This window comes from Sturnus vulgaris, chromosome 7 (genome assembly GCF_052056855.1).
Source record: "Sturnus vulgaris isolate bStuVul1 chromosome 7, bStuVul1.hap1, whole genome shotgun sequence".
Lineage (NCBI taxonomy): Eukaryota > Metazoa > Chordata > Aves > Passeriformes > Sturnidae > Sturnus > Sturnus vulgaris.
The window spans coordinates 7,147,346-7,163,854 of record NC_142249.1 but is presented as its reverse complement, the minus strand read 5'-3'; the positions used below and the strand labels follow the sequence as shown (position 1 = coordinate 7,163,854).

The 16,509-nt window shown below is 41.8% G+C and overlaps 1 protein-coding gene across 3 annotated transcripts in view; it reads right to left on the bottom strand.

Moving 5' to 3' along the window:
• Positions 1–16,509, bottom strand: part of ERBB4 (erb-b2 receptor tyrosine kinase 4) — a 548,792-nt gene that overhangs the window by 97,952 nt on the left and 434,331 nt on the right. For all 3 annotated transcript variants that reach the window (XM_088167659.1, XM_088167658.1, XM_088167657.1), the window contains 3 exons: positions 9,270–9,402; positions 6,594–6,716; positions 5,082–5,180 (listed from right to left, as the gene is read on the bottom strand). In XM_088167659.1, the coding sequence (XP_088023785.1) occupies positions 5,082–5,180; positions 6,594–6,716; positions 9,270–9,402 (355 nt within the window). The remainder of the gene's footprint in view (positions 1–5,081; positions 5,181–6,593; positions 6,717–9,269; positions 9,403–16,509) is intronic.

The window sequence follows — 16,509 nt, the reverse complement described above, 5'->3', positions numbered from 1 at the left end:
CAGAAATGACAGCAAAAGAGGACGAGGAAAAACGTCTCACTGCTGCCATAAAGGATTTCATTTGATCCTAAACCTGCCCTTTCAACTGAGGTTCAGGATTAACTCTGTTGCATTTCCCAAGCAGCCAGGCAGTCAGTGGAATGACTGTGGAGTGTCTGCATCCAACTGCTGACATGGTCTGCTGAAGACCTGGCTCAAACACGGGGCTGGGCAGGAGCGTGATGGGTACAAGGAATTAAAAATATTGAAAAATATTTCTCCAGTCACCCACACAGTCACATAAGGCAGGATCTTACAAGGATGCACCTCTGTCAGGTGAGAAATTGTGCATCACAGAGTGTGTCTGTAGCCTCAAGGGCTCTGTGAATGCCTCTATGGGCCAAGCAAAGAACCAAAAGCTTCAGCCTAGAACCTCCCTATGTCTAAAGCCAACAGTGGGAACCAAGAAAAGTCTTCTCTCACCTTTTTCACCTGACTAGCTAGCTGTATCTCCAGTGTACTTCCCATCCAGCCATACTTGAGGGAACAAAGAAAGCATCCAGGCCTATCCACATCTCTGTGGGGTTTCAGCTGAGCAGGAGAGAGAATTCTCTAGTCAGCTACATGATTTTATTTGTCTTCAATCCTCTGAACTGAAGATAAGTTTGATATTGATATCCTCAAGCTGAGGGCTTGTCTTTGCTGTAAGACAGGCGTACAATTTAGAAAAAGCTGTTTCTGCAGTACATCTGAGTGATTTATTCATTTAGTTCATTAGGCCAGACATAAATAAAAGATGTGGGTGTCAGTCCCCTACATGCAGCTTTAATTTGCTTGCTACGTGTCTGGTGGAGGTCACTGTCACTTACCACCTCTGCACTTGGCTTGACAAATGTCCTCCCACACTCCAAGTGCTGCCACTGCAGACAGCAGCAACTGCAGTGAGCACAGACCAAGCCAGGAAGCCCCTAGATCTTAATTATAAAACCATAAAAGAAACCAACTGCCTCTGAAGCTCTCTTACTAGGAAACAAATGAGAATGGGAAATTTATTTCCAACCATAAATCCCAAAGCCTTCAGCTTAATTTTTCCCAAGTTAACTTTCTCACCTAGCTAAGCAGCACTGCTTTCTATTATTAGCTTCTGGCCCAATATCAGCTGACCACCATCAGTCAAACTGCCTTCATCTCAATGAGCTCAGGGACTCCCAAGGAACTCTGTGTATGCTGACTTGTACTTGCAGCCTCTAATTATATTCTAACAGATAATGAAGCATTTAAACTCAGAGAGGATGGATTAAACTTGTAAGTGGATCAAAATCCTGGACACAACCACAGCTCGTAGGATTACTTCCTGGGAACATCAAGCTTAGAGGAAAGGCCCTCATCAGCTGTCAGTTCCCCATGACAAGTTTTTTAAGCACATGTTTTCAGCCTCAGAGGCTGTTTGCTATGCTCTCCTACTGCAGCACATCTTTGGACTTTATTACATTGTCAATTGAGTATCTAGGTTGATGTTAAACCATCTGACCAGGCCAATGGCTACTTATCAGACAATCATAACAGTCAAACAAATTGAGGCTGAAGTGGTGAAATTGTTTTCCCAAGTGAAACTGTAAGTGAAATTATGAGTTCTACTATCAAGTAGCCTCTTAGCTGCACATTTGCTTTTTTTCTTCACTACAAGATTCTCTTCCCTCCATAACACTCAGGACCATCACATATTCTGTCCCCAGCCTTAGGGTGAGGAGTAGGATGGAGCTCCCTCCTGATGGCCCCGTGTCTTGCAGGTGACTCCCTCCCAGACACACTTGCAGGCAGAGCAGTAGCAAGAGTACTTGCACTCTGAATTCAGACTCCAGCCCCCTTTTGTGGGTGAGGGAGTGTGACCAGAAACCACTTAAGCACACCACCATGCTGAGGGGGAAATCCTTTACTTCTTATTTCCTTATTGTGTCTGGGATAATCTGTGATACACCCAGAAGTATATGGGGAAATAGGGTAAACCTACATTTTACAGAACAGTAACAGCAACCTGTGTGTGGTGAAAATAAACCCACAGAAGGCCTCCTGTGCAGTCTGGTTCTGCCCTGGTACAGGTTACTGCGCAGATTCCAGCTTGTATTGCTGTAGCAGACACAGACCTACTGCAGAGATAAAATCTAGGGACAAACACAGGGAGCAAAGGGAAAGGGCTAGCTGGGAATGAATGGAGAAAGTCTGGAAAATAGACTCTGCTGCACCTCCCTCGAGAAAAATCCCAGATAAGGGCTGTGCTTTTGGATGGTGGCCGATTCATCATCTCCTGATGGGAGGTGCTTGGCCAGAGCAGGCAGGGGTGGCATTATATCACTGTAGTCATTACTGCTCCATTAGCAGGGCTTCATGTTGCTGAAATGGCAGCCCAGGAGCCAAACAGTTTTTCTTTACTCCTTCAGCATAAGGTTAACAGAGTTTCAGGAGGCTGAAGAGCACTTTCAGACTCACATTCTGCCAGCATTAGAAGTTTTCACCAGATCTATGGGCAGTGCCACTAACATCCACACCAGCCCTTTCTGTGGACACTGAAGTGTCCCAAGTACTCCCCCTGCACACAAACTGCTGTTTACCAAAGGCTTTCCATTTCCCAGAGTCTTTCTAAAAGGAATGCTAACTCCTGCTTACAAGTACAAGGACTTTCCCAATCCAGGAAGAAGTAATTGCTGACAAAAGCACACCAGTACTTGACAAGGACAAAAAAAACCGAAAGCCAAGGATGTGACTCATATAATGACATCTTCCCACTAAACCTCCTCTTCCCATTCACTACCAACACTGTCAGACCCTTATTTAAGAAAGAATTAACCCCACCATGCTCACAGTGGCATTTAGCCACCTCTATACCTTTAAAAATTTGACACAAGTGCTTTTAACCAACAACCATTTTTCATAGCGCTCTTTTTACTGAAGTACAACTGATGCATTTTGCTTTCAGGGGTACATTTGAATTTTTCCTCATAAAATAAGATCAGTGAACAGTATCCACTTTTATCAGGATAGCTATACTGACTGAAATCTTGAAGTGAGAATGAGTAAACCACATTTTTTTTACTCTAACTTACATTTCAGTGAACGATATTTGGGTCATCTCCTCATAATTTAAATTTTGGCTTAAATTTTTTTAATGTTTAAAACTATGTCTTTTTTTGGGACAGGGAGGAGTAGTCGTATTAAAACCATAAATAATTCTTAGGTCATTCTCTTTGAAAATATATTTCAGAAACTAAGCAACTGGTTTAGGAAGTAAGGATGGCAAGAACCTCTGTATAATTGGATGAGCAATTATTTCCCAAGAATGAAATTTAATCATCTTCATCAATGTGGTACGGGAAAGGATTACAAATGACTGCATATATATCAAAAGCAGCACTGATAGAAAACATATTATTTCTCCTTATTGCCACTTGTATTAACTAATGATGAAGTCTAATTCTTTTTTATTATGATTAAAAACAACCTAAGGGTTATTTTTAACCTCAAGAACTAAAAACAACTTTAACTTCTCTCTCATCTTGCTACCACTGGGTCAGAGACTCAGCAGAAACTATTAATTTAAAGAGAAACCTTTCCTACTGTAACTGTATAGTCAAAAATCTCCTGAGTTCCCAAAAGCCTCTTCATTTCTGAGCCATTTATCAGCTGTTCTGATGCAAACACTGGGGAGAAGTATGGTCCATGAACTAAACTGACCTAAGCTGAGCTATCAAAACTCAGACAAGCAACTTTGCTTTTTACCAAGGACCTTATGTTTTCTTTGCTTCAAGGTTAATCAGTACCAGAGGAGGAGATATTACTCCTCTTTCTCTATTAGATCAGGGGTCAGATCCTGACCTGGTACAAATTGCTCAGTTCCCCTGACTTTCATAGACAGTGATAACAATTCCCTCACCTTTAGGCTGGAATCTGTATCACTGACATCCAGTTCACTGGATCCCACCTCTCCTCTTTATTAGCAAGACTCTTTGTCCATTAAGCAGAAAATATCTAATACTTGTTATCCTTTTAGTGCAATTAATTCCTTTTAAACAGTGCCCAAACTGCCTTTTAAATTTATTATTTGTGCAAAATGATCACTGAGTACAGTAAAACCACAGAATGATAAAATCATCAAGGCTGGAAATGATCTAACCAACATGTATATGAAGTGCTCTGTAAAAAAGCACAGGAAATCCCTTCCCTTACACCTCCTTTCTTCAAGAACTCACACATGAAACAGCTTTCTGGAACACATAAATCCATAACTACACAATTCTGTTCACTTCTAGGTGGAAAAATAGACTATATAATGGGAGTACCTTCTCCTTGTGGCTCACAGTCTCATTAATGCTAACAAATTAGGCCTATGCACTGAACAGATCAGCAAGACTTAAAAGTCATGCAATTTTCAAGTTCACAAGAGGGCCTTACAAAAAGAGTGCAAATTTCTACGACTTTTCAAAAAATTGTCACTGAATAAGATATAGATATTCATGGTGTCAGCAAGCCTTGATCTTGACACAGAGCTGAAAACTGAGTGCAAAGCCTCTGTGATCATAGAACATCTGTGGAAATTACCATCTTGACCTCTTATCCGTGGTATTTCAGACTAGTAAAGCAAAAGGGCTTTTAAAACCAGCAGATTTTAATTTCCCCCCCTCTCCTCGCTATGCTTTGCTGCTGCTGCCAGCTCCCAAACTCTCAGAACACCAAAGTGGGGGAGAACTGAGCTGAATTTCTGTTCCTGTGTGTTCTACATCATTACAGACCTGCTTGCATACTAAGTTGCTCCCCTGCAACTCCTCCTCTTCCTTCCATGGCTTTTCTGCCACAGAAAGATCCAATATCTGGCCCTTGAGACAGAGGAGTTTTAGTCTTATACTGACAGAAAAACAATTTATTAGAAAATCCAAGTATCTTGGAGCACATGCAGTAGAAAACCCAGCCCTGCCAGGTGTACAAGCCTCTTTCTGCTATTTAAATATAAGGAAAGGAAACTGGCAGAAATTTGTCTTTACAACCTCTGTGGGCTATAGAAAGACACCACCCCTGCCAAAACCCAAAGACACTGCTCATGTCTTACTTACATCCATGAACTCCACATTGGCTTTTGGACCAGTGGTCTCATTAAGGATCTTAATGGCCACAGGAATCTTCACTGTTTCTCCCTCAGGGACCCAGATCCCCTGGAAAAAAAATTAAAAATTGATAGAAGACTAATAAGACAACAACCAGGAAAACTTGATTCAGAGTTACAGTTCTTTTTGATATATTCTGTCATGTTATGCAGAGGAGTTATGAGATGCAGAACTGAGAATACATAAAGTTACAAAATAAAAATAATCCATAAAACTACTTCTTACATCAAAAGCAAACTGTGCTGTAAAGTGAAACATTTTTATATCAGTGAACATCCTCGATTTTCTTGTCCACAACAGGGTTTCTAAAGAGCAATGACAGCTCGGCCATGATGCACATTTTCTAGTGACTCAGATAAAATTCTGACACTGATTTCGATATAATTAAACAAAATTCTGGATTTTCTGTCTGGATTCAGATGCTCACATTTGAAGCTATCAGTAAACTCTCAAAACTGATTATCACCAGATCATAACATCATGCAGGAACAGAACGCCCTGAGAAAAATATACTTAGAATGAAACATTTAGGGGTTGTTTGTCTAATTACTTAATACCTGAGAATCAAAAACTTAGGTGGCTAAAAAGGAAATTTAAAATTAAAATTCACAAACTGTATGTGTCTTGGGCTACTTTTCCATCATCCTTGACTATTGCTGTGTTCTTGTCAGTCTCATGGCATCCATCTCTATCACTTTATTATCATCTAGGTATATTCAAACTCGTTATTTGTAAATCTATTCCCAAGACCTTGCAGCTATAGAGACCTGGTCTGTGCTTCCTTTGTTTCCTCCCCTCTTTGAGGACAGATGCAGGTGCTCTGACCTGCCACCTTAATTTGGCACTTTTGGGCTGCTCCCAAAGGGTTGGGGGATTGGTTTGACTTGCCCACTAAGCCCTACTTCATGCCTCTGAGATCTGGACCTGGCCAACAGATATTAAAAAATAAACACTTCTTTAACAGAAGTACTTTCTCCATTGTGGGTTCCACTCTCACATGCCAGTTGTTAAAGGGTACCCTGATGTAACTCATCTTTCCTATTCAAATGCAAGAAACAAGAAGTGTTACAGTTTAGGTAATGGCATTGTTTTACTAGGTATTATTGCTGTTGCAAGACCTATGTGACAATTGTGAAATGAAAGACAGTGTTTATCCATCTTTCCAAAAATGTCCTGCTCTTATGGAAGAACAGAAGGGCAAACCTTGGTGCTGCACTTTGCCAGCAGGACAGTCCAGCCTGTGTGGCCCCCTTGCACATAAAAATGACTGGGGCTGACATGTCTTTGCTCACCAAAAAATAACATTTGCATGTAACATCCTGAGGATGTGTTCCTTGCACAATTCCAGAATCCTTTCTCAACCTTGCTCACCCACAGGCCAGGCTGCTTTGCTGCAATGCACGACCTGACTGCTCCAGAGTTAAAAGAGGGGATTGAGGGTTGTGTGGGCAAGACTCTCACCTTGTACACTGTTCCAAAGGCTCCAGAGCCCAGGACCTTGACTCTCTTGAGCTCTGTCTCCTTCAGGATGCGGAGCTGTGCTTGGTTGGGCGCCGTGCCGCTCGGGGTCAAGGGCTCCACAAGCTGAGGAGGGAAATCCAACAGCCTCAAACACTGCTAGACATGAACACCCACCAGAAATTGATACTGAGAGCAACCAACCCAAGGAAATGCTGGAACGAGAACACTGGTGGAGATCCACCACTGCCCTGCCAATCCTTGGAGGGATTTTTCATCTTCAAAAGCAAACGAGCAATACCACGAAGCCAAGAGATCTGATAAAGCAAGTCCTCACTCAAATACAATAATTTCCTCCAGAAACTGTGTGATGGAATTACGAACTGGAAATTGAAATTGGTGTCAGAGTAGCACATCCAAGGACTTTTGATAATGGAGGCAGTATAAATATTTTCTACATGACAGAAATATAGCATTTATTATCAGTGTACCACATCCTATTTTTGCCCATTTTAGTGTCTTTTAAGTTGGCCATATTTCTTTTTAATGGCCTGGACTAAATGGCTCATCACATTCTTATTCTGTTTTGAGGAAGGGATGGTTTTTCTTAACTTCTGTTTTACCACACAGGAGGACAGCTTTAGGGAGAAAACACCTTAGAGCAGACAACTAATTTATAACAGCCACTAATTTACTGCAATTAGACAATTTGCTCAAGATGTCCCAAGAAACTGTAAATGAGCCACAATGGCACATTCAGTTAAAAATGCTCTTAGATCTCATACCATCTCTGCCAGAAAAACAATCATTCTTTAAAAATAAATTGAAAGTACATGTAGAGGACAATGCTCAATACAACACATGAATAACATTCTGTTCCTTTACAGGATGAGGAAAATAATTCAGGGCTCCTCCTACTCAAATTGGTTTGAAACTACTGCAGCATTTCAAAGCTGCTTGTTTACAAGGCTAAATGCACCATTCTCTGCAGTTTGAGAACTGCTTCTATGGCTCTTCAGGCACCATGAACTACTTAATTAGTTGACCTGACTAATTCGTTTTGTTCAGGTAAAAATAGCAGTATCTGGCAATGAATGGATAAGAACACATAACAAAACCAAACAGCAACAAGTTGAGTGATTTCTCTTTCCTCCTTTCCACTTTATACCATGAAAGGAAGATTTACTGTAAAAGAAAATTAGGCGTGCTGGCAGCACACTTCTGTATTTTCAGTTTGTGAAGGATGAAAAGAGGTTCTGTGTCACAGTTCACCAACCCAGGAATGGCAGGGAGAGGTGGGGATGTGTTGTGGGGGTCTAAAACCAGGCTTGTAGAGTTTTATGGAGAATGATCTACAAAAAGAGTAAGGTACAGCCTCCAGCTAGAGACTTCAACTAAAGCCAACTGCTTGTGTGTTTATTTCAGGATGCTCCTGATTTAATCTTCAGTTTCTCAGCCAAGACAGCAGCTTCCTTACATGTTGAGTAGGAGGCCCTGGTCCCTCAGGACTGCCAGCCACAGCTTTTATCTGACCAAATAAAAAAATGAAGTCTGGAGTTCAAAGCCAATGCAAGGAGAACAACCTGCTTAAAATAATTTAGGCTTAAGTATGGGTTGATACAATGGCAAGATTTATTCATCTAAAGGCACTGAGTATTGTTAAGCTTTCTATACAGCTGAACAGTGTTTAACAAGCAACACAAATTCTAGCCAAACATGAAGATACTTGTGCAAACAGACTGGGGATGCATAAATCATTTACTCCCAGGCTCTACAGGGGAGATGAGTGGGAGCAGAACCCTTGGAACAGAAGAGAAAACAGCACTGTTAATAATGCCTTATCAAAGAGTCACTAGCTAACAGCATTTCCAAGCTTTATTATCTTACAAAGGGGCACCCGAATTTAAAAATACCATCATTTGCAAAGTGTCTCAAGTATAGGGCTGAGGAGATGGTGGTAATCATCATTGCAGTAGCTGATAGATATACATTTAATGTTACATTTAAATATACTTCCTAGATTGCCCCCTTCACTAATGACACTTCAAAGAGCAGGATGGAGCCATCACAGCACTCTGCTACAGCTCTGCTACATGTTTTTGCCAGCAGAACTGTGAACTTCAATTGGTTAAGCTCTGTGAAGTCTCTTGGCTTGATAAAATACATTATTAGTACTGATCATTATTACAGGCTTTGACAAAATCTGGGCTACAAAGGCATTGTAGGCACTGGGAACAACAGTAAGTTACAACATCTGCCTTTAAGCATGAAGTTTGTACCAGAGCTTGCTAAAAGAACTTATTTCAGCCTTAAAAGTCAACCTAAATACGGCCAGAATGAAACGCTGTCATGTTTAAGCATGAGAGCTGCTCTGTGTGCTGATGAACTGGCATACAAGTTCAGTGGAGAGCAGGATGGGAGCAGAGGAATCTGGTGGGACACGCCTTCTAGCATTCATGGGCAACTTTTGCTGGCCTTCAGAAGCCATGAGTCTGTACTTGTGCAGAAAACCAGCATCCTGAAACGACTTAGTTCTTTTCACCAGTTTAGACTGCACAAAGCAAGCAAAAGGATTTCTACAGGCTCTCTGGTAACTGAAGACCTGAACACGTGTAATATAAGAGCAGAACAGCCCTGCATGTGTCCCCAAAGAGGCTGTGAGAAGCAGCCTGGGCTCACCTCAGTCTCCAGGAACCTTCTCAGTGCTCTCTTCTTCTTGATGCTCTTGCGCCGAACGTACACGGCGAACGTCAGGCCCATGATGACGATGATGAAGAGGCCACCAATGACTCCTGCAGCAATCAGGGGGGTTCTAGCAAGCAGAATCACAGACTTTACTGTCACAGCTAGGCTGAGAGCCCAAAGAATGTCTGGGCACATGAAACACAGCCATGTGGAAAGTTCATTAACTGCCTCATGACGGGAATTCCAGCCCAAATGGGAAGTCAGGGCACACACATGGACACATGGTGGGAATTTGCTCGTTTTTGATCATGATACCAATTCTGTTTTTGTTTACAAACCCCCATGCATATGTGAGGAGTCGTGTGGACAAGGAAACACAACATGCACTTTTGATGGCAAAGGCAAATCTGCAATGGCAAAATGAGGACACAGGTATCTGCAGCTTCCTCTGCTGGGCAAAACAAGCCAAGAAAAAAATTCCCAGACTAACACCACTATTGTGCCTTCCTGAGTATGGAGGAAGTGAGAGGGAGCTTCACAGGCAAGACTGGGAGATCACCTACATAGGCAATGGAGATATCAGGCTCCCTCCATGGAAAAACTCAAAGCAGTGCCTTGATAGAGGCATTTTCACAGCATACCAACAACTTACCAACATGAACACACTCAGAGCATTTAACATCCTTCCAACAGTGGCTGGACAGTTGCTGAAAAGATGGGTGAAAAGATGGGTAAAATCACAGCATGACAATTGTGGAGTATGATGGTGCTGAAAGCATTGCCTAGTAAGCCCAGGAAATAGACTAACTGTTGTCAAGATTTTGGAAATGTCACTGCTGTGCTCTAAAAGCCTCCCTCACTTACATCTGAATGATGATGAAAAGTACATTAGAGCCTATTAATAAAAATGGACCACACAGCTACGAAAAATTTTAAAGAGTCTTCCTCAGAAATGCTAAATTGTTTTACACAATCCTTTATTCTTCCTTTTACAACCTTTCCTGAAGCATCTCCCCTGGTATGGTGCATGAAGGTGTGTCCACATTACCTCTGAGAAAGCCTCATACTCTCACATCCAGCATTTAAAGCACCACTGCCACGTTTTCCCAGGGTAAACACATTAACACAAAGGCCTATTGCAGTTCATAGACTTTATAAGCTTGCAAATAAAGGAAGGGGAATGTTGTCTGGCTGGAAAACGGTTTATGGTGTTTGGGGAACGAGTCCAGCACCACCTCCTCCTCCTCCTCCAGGGAGTCCAGCCTTAAAACACATTTCCCTTTCTAACCCCAGTGGTTACTCTGTGATTTTGAGTGCAGAGCTTAAAGAATCTGGTATATCCACCCCAAACAATGCTCCTCTTTGTCTGGATGTCTTTCTACATTGCTGATGCAAGAAAGTCTTTAATAGACAGTTATAAAAAACACTGCCCACCAAAAGCCTTCTATGGAGCTTGTGCTGCCTAATGCTCTTGAGCAGAGGAATTTTTAAAATTCATTTTTATGCTGTATGAACAGTCATATAATTTTTAACAAACACCACCAAACCACAGACTGACTAAACAGGCAGGAGAACTCCCAGCTTTAAAGTGCATATTAATAACTAACATAACAGTTGTCAAAGTAAGTAATTGGAGTTTTACAGTCCTGTGTACTCTAAAAGTAGTCCAAATAATATTTACATGATAGGCTATAATAAAGAAATGGTTCTAAAGGGGACATAATAAGTAATGAAGAAAATAAAATGAAGTTTGTAGGCCTTTTATTGTTATAGAGTACAAGGGGGGTTCAAAATGGATCTTTATGATTCATCATGTGAACTCTCACTGACTTTGAAAGAATGTCCTCATTTTTAATAGGTAATTGAAAAAAAGGAAATAATTTTCAATGATTTCACCAAACAAGCATTTTAGTTGCTACTGTGAAGTAAGCTATATTATACCTGAATTTTCAGGAGGCACCACCTAAACATATCATCAAGCAAGCTTAAAAAGGAAGCGTGAAAGGGATACTACACTGTGCAAGAAAAGAACATATTTAAATGCTAAACAAATCATAGAAATGCAGAAAAGCTCTACTTTTCACTCAAATAGTGATCAGTTGCCTTGACTCCCAAAGCCACTACTTTTGCATCAAATCCTGTCAGTCACAAACGTGCCAGCCACAACACACCCAGCAGCTTCTCCTCTCTCTGCTGCTGAGCTCAGCCCCAAAGCCAACAGCCCTGGGGTTTATTTGCTCCAGGACCAAATGCCAAGTCTCTGCAGCCACAGCTCCCTGCTAGCTCTTCACCACTGCTTTCAACCCCACGTGGATTATTTCCTAAGGCCAGTTTTCAGGGTGCCACCCCATCACTGGAGTTATTTTCCCTTGTGTTTGTTGGGTTGGCTTTGCTTTTTCTCTCTGTTCTGCTAATATCATCAGCTCTCCTGCCTCAGGTCTCTGCTGATTTTCATGCTTGCAAAGCCTTACCTTTAATACCCTGATGAATTCCATTAAGCTGTTTACCTTTCTCTGGGACATTGCTGGGGCTGCTCAACAAGGATCCCTGCAAAGTGGCACTGACCAGAGCTGCTGCTGAAGTCACAAAACCTTCTCCCATTTAGGTTTTTTTTAATTCAATTTTTTTGCACGTGCACCTAACAAACTGTTTGGCTTCACAGGCAGCAGGACACACAAATCTCCTTTTCTCTAGTGGCATTAAGGGCCTAATCCACTTACTTTTGTTACATTACTATCCCACTGCCAACTCCATGACTGCAATTCCTGACATTTGCCCCCTGAGACTACTGCCCACTTAAAACTAATTCCATGAGCAATGCTGATTAAAAGACAAAAGATGCACAATCAAAAGCCCCCATCGTGTTAAAGTAATTTTTAAAAGCATGGAGGGCTGGAAAGGCTCAGAAAAGCTAAAGTCAAGCAAGGAGAGGTAGTTCCATGTCAGTCCTGCCTGTCCAGCTTATTAATGGACAGCCAAAAGTCATTCCTAGCTCACATTTCTTACAGCTCCACCACTAACCCACCAATAGGAAGCTCCTGACAGAGCCACTGCTTTTCTTCACACACTGGAAATCTACTCCAGAGGATGGAAACAATCTCTGCTAGGTGTTTCTGGATTTTCATGCTCATCAAAACAGGCTTAGCAGTCCAAGAAGCATGGCCCTGAATCATAGTTCAACCCCATATAATTAATTTGCTATCCCACATCCCTCCCTCAACTGAGGACCCAATTAATAAGTGGAAAAGGCTTAGTGAAAAAGATGGGGAGGCTGTGGGAGGGAAAAAAAAACCCCTCACAACACAAAAATCCTGCCTCTTAAACTAGAAACTGTGTAGCTGTGGCTAAAAGTTGAAAGATTTTAGTATTCCCTTAGGAGAAATGAATAATATATATATATTTCTTTTAAAATGTGTACTGTGTTTTTAAATTTACAAACACGTAACACACATCCCACCCCACGAAAACTGACACTGAGTTCAAAGTTAGTACTCCAAGACGGACAAGGATGCTCAGCAGCAGGGCTCCTACCACTCCATCTACTCCAAAAGATCAGGACATCTGCAATTCCCACAGTGCCCTGAGACCAGGCATTAAAGCCTAATGACTGATTTGGATGAATACACGGCTGGTCTCACACTCTTCACTGGAGAGTGCAGCAGAAAGGGGAGAGGAAATCGAGCTGTGGAGTAAAGCTGACAAACACCACCTGTTTCTCCATCCCTGGCACTGACCCACCTGCTATGAGATGTAAAGAAACTGAGCTTTGAAGCCAAGCTGTTAGAAGGCTGCAAGCTCCTGTAGCAACTTTCTCCTCCCTGGAGTTTTTATCCATCTATCCAAACAGGATTCATTACAACCTTGAGTGTTTGCTAAGCAGTTCCTTCTCTTAAATCCTTTTTACTGAGGCATTATTTTTTTCCTGATGGATGCTCCCCACCTTCTGCATTCCTCACCCACTTCCATCAGTGGGGGTTCAGCCAACTTTGAAGTTGCCCTTTGAGAGATCTGATGGATTCTACCAATCCTGTAGTGATATTCTTAGTGTTTAAAACATACAAGACAAACAACCAGGCTGGGAAGCAAATTTGTGGGTGTTTCCACAGCCTCTCTCTGCTGTGCAAAGTTTGACAGCCACAATGTCCAGAGTACCTGGTGTTCACCCCAGGGGTGGGCAAGGACTCATCTGATGTTATTCCCATCAAGACTGCTTTGCTTTATACTATTTTTCAAGAACAAGGCACCCTTCCCCCTCTCTCCTCCTAATCTGAGGGTGTTTGAAAACTGATAAATGGCCCTATTTATGTGCAGATTGGGAGTTTTCATCATGATTAAACACAAATTTTAACTCACAGCTGATCTCACACAGTTACACAATTACTACCAATCCCACATTTAATCCAGACACGGGCAAACTGTCAACCAGCCACAACTTTTCAGTGTGCACAATGACCTGAGGGTTGCAGGTTGTGTCTGGGTCCACTCAGCAGTTCAACATCACTGAAGAGCAGACACAGCCTTCACTTGGGCCAAGGCTCATGTGGACAATCACATTCCTGTTGCCTCAACTTAAAAAAGGAATGCTATTGTTAAGAGCTTGCACAGTGACTCTTTTTTGAGGCTTGTGCTTTAAATAAACAGATTGGCATTGTTTTTAAAATATGCCAAGTCAGGCCCCATATAATGTGAATTGATTTACCTGTGACACAAAGCCAGTTAAACCAAATAGACTGGACTCACAGATGAAGCCAGTTCAGCAAGTAAAAGAACAATCTGCTTTATAAAGTTGTCATAGTCCCCTTTTCTTTGGAAACAATAATATTTTGCTTGAAATAAAGGAAACTGGAGCTGTAATGACCATGGATGCTGATGGACTGCTCTGAAACCCAAACTATCAGCATTAGCTCAAGGAGTTTGTCTCTGCATAAAGAATTCCTGTTAGAAGCAATCAACTCAGCCTGCTTCCCTGCATCCAGTGGCAGTCAGCTGGCTCATCATGCCCGTGCACATGAAATTATTGATCAAGGAAACCCACTTTTCTCCAGTAGAAGCATGGCCTGCTTTGGTGGCAGTGTTTGCTGTTCATTCAGTGTCAGATCCAGGAGCACCACGGAGCAGCACAACCCATGGCAGGGCTGTTACATCACTTGGGAAACACATGCTAGAACAATTTCATGTGGTGCCTCCACATCAAATCTGCAGGTACCAAAACATCCCGTGGGAGATGGGTCACATAGACTATACACACTCTAGCTCAAAACTGGAACATTCTGCTCTTCAATAGGTTTTTATAAGTACAAAGAGTAGAGAATGTGAAGAAATGTTCAGGAGTATTCTTAATGACTATCAGGAGAAAAATGGTTTGAATATTCTGCTCTTCCTTTTGTTATTTTTTTAAAACACTTTTTGAATTCCACTGGTGGAAAGTGCTTGCAATTCACTTAAGCTCACTAAGTGTTTGCTGAAATTGAGGTATTCAATAGAGGAAATACCCAACCCCCCACATGCCTGTGGACTGCACAGGTGGATTGCCTACCTCCAAGGAGCTGCAAGAAGGTTTCTCTACCTCATGTCCTTCGTTTTTACTTTATTTCCCAAATCAAAATGCATTGATCTCTCTTTTTATACTTTCCTGCATTTTTGTAATGTCAGTCTTTTCTGAAAGTAGTAATTCAGAAGATTTAAGGAGTACAGAGCAGATATTTTGTTTAAGTGGTTGAGAACACTGGACTCCTTCCTGTTCCAGCTTTGAGTCATTTGGGACAGCAAGCATTTGCTTTCTCAAGCTCCAGGACTATTTCACAGCAGAGAGCCTTCAAGGACTGTACCTGGGGACCAAATCTGACATTCTGAACCACATTCCTTCCTCTGAAATCTTTAGGACTTTATGTTTCTCCTTTATGAAAAAAAAAAAATCTATACATTGAAGAAAGCCCCAACCTCTGCCCGAGCACCTCTCCAAGGGGAACAAGCCCCTGCACACAAGGGAAAAGTCACACCAAGGTTCAGCACTGGACACTGATAGAAGAGAAAAACCAAACCTCAGAACTGAGAGAGGGGAAATTTAGATTATATATGGAAGAAATTTTTCCCTGTGAGGGTGGAGAGGTCCTGGCACAGGGTGCCCAGAGAAACTGTGGCTGCTCCTGGATCCCTGGAAGTGTCCAAGGCCAGGTTGGAAATATGCATCCATATCTCTCATGTATTACATTACATATATTAATGGACACCTACTGTTAAAAATCTTTCCTTCAAAGCCGAAATCAAAACAGTCACACTTCACTCTGCACTGGCATGTTTATATAAATATAGCATTTGGGACATTTATTAGAACACTTGTAATGGCCATGATGTTGGTAACTTCAACACAGATTTTAGCTACTCATCACTTGAGTTCTAAATATGCAGAATTTATCTTTGTGGAGTATAGCAGGGAAGAAATGCAGCCAATGCTCATAAATATAGAGGAAAATTGAAGGCAGATAAAGAGTAGGGTATAAGGAATTTCTTTGAGTATGTCTGATACTGCTTTTGGATTATTACTATTATTTTACTGGAATAGCATACTGTCTAAACATCCTACACAAATTATATCAATCATTAGAAAACCCCATTTGCTCACTGGGGAAAAAGCTCATATAAAACTGATATCCTTTTCTCTGACAAAGGTTTATTGAGGATCACCTCTTATACAATACTTTGTCCAAAAATTCTTCTATGTTAATAACTAATCAGTCATCTCCCAATCATTCCTATGTTACTGAAGCAGAAACTCTGCAGTATCTTGCAACTCCTCTTAATTGCAGTCATCACCCCACTCCAGCATTTCCCCAAAGGCCATTCTAAGAAGGAAAGTTCAGCACAGAAGCTCTGAACTCACCCACTGTCACTGCTCCCTTCCCTATCCACTGCCAGCCAAAGGAATCCCATCCACTGCAGTGGCTGTAAAGGAGCCAAGGGGAAGCACCTTTGTGAGCATCCTGCTGCTCTCAGCTCAGTGCTGATGGGCTTGTGTTTGTGCACACAGCAGCCTCCCACCACCTCCACAGCCACAGATGGGACTGGAACAGAAAAGCAGCTCGTGGCCATGGTCAGGGTACTGAGAGCAACCCTGGCTCTCCAACTGCTCTTTTATTAGGGTTGTTTTGTATAGCCCACATCAAGGAAAATGATAATTTAGTAAAATAGCTCTTCCTTCTCCTAAATTTCTGTGTGACAGAACATTCCAGAATTT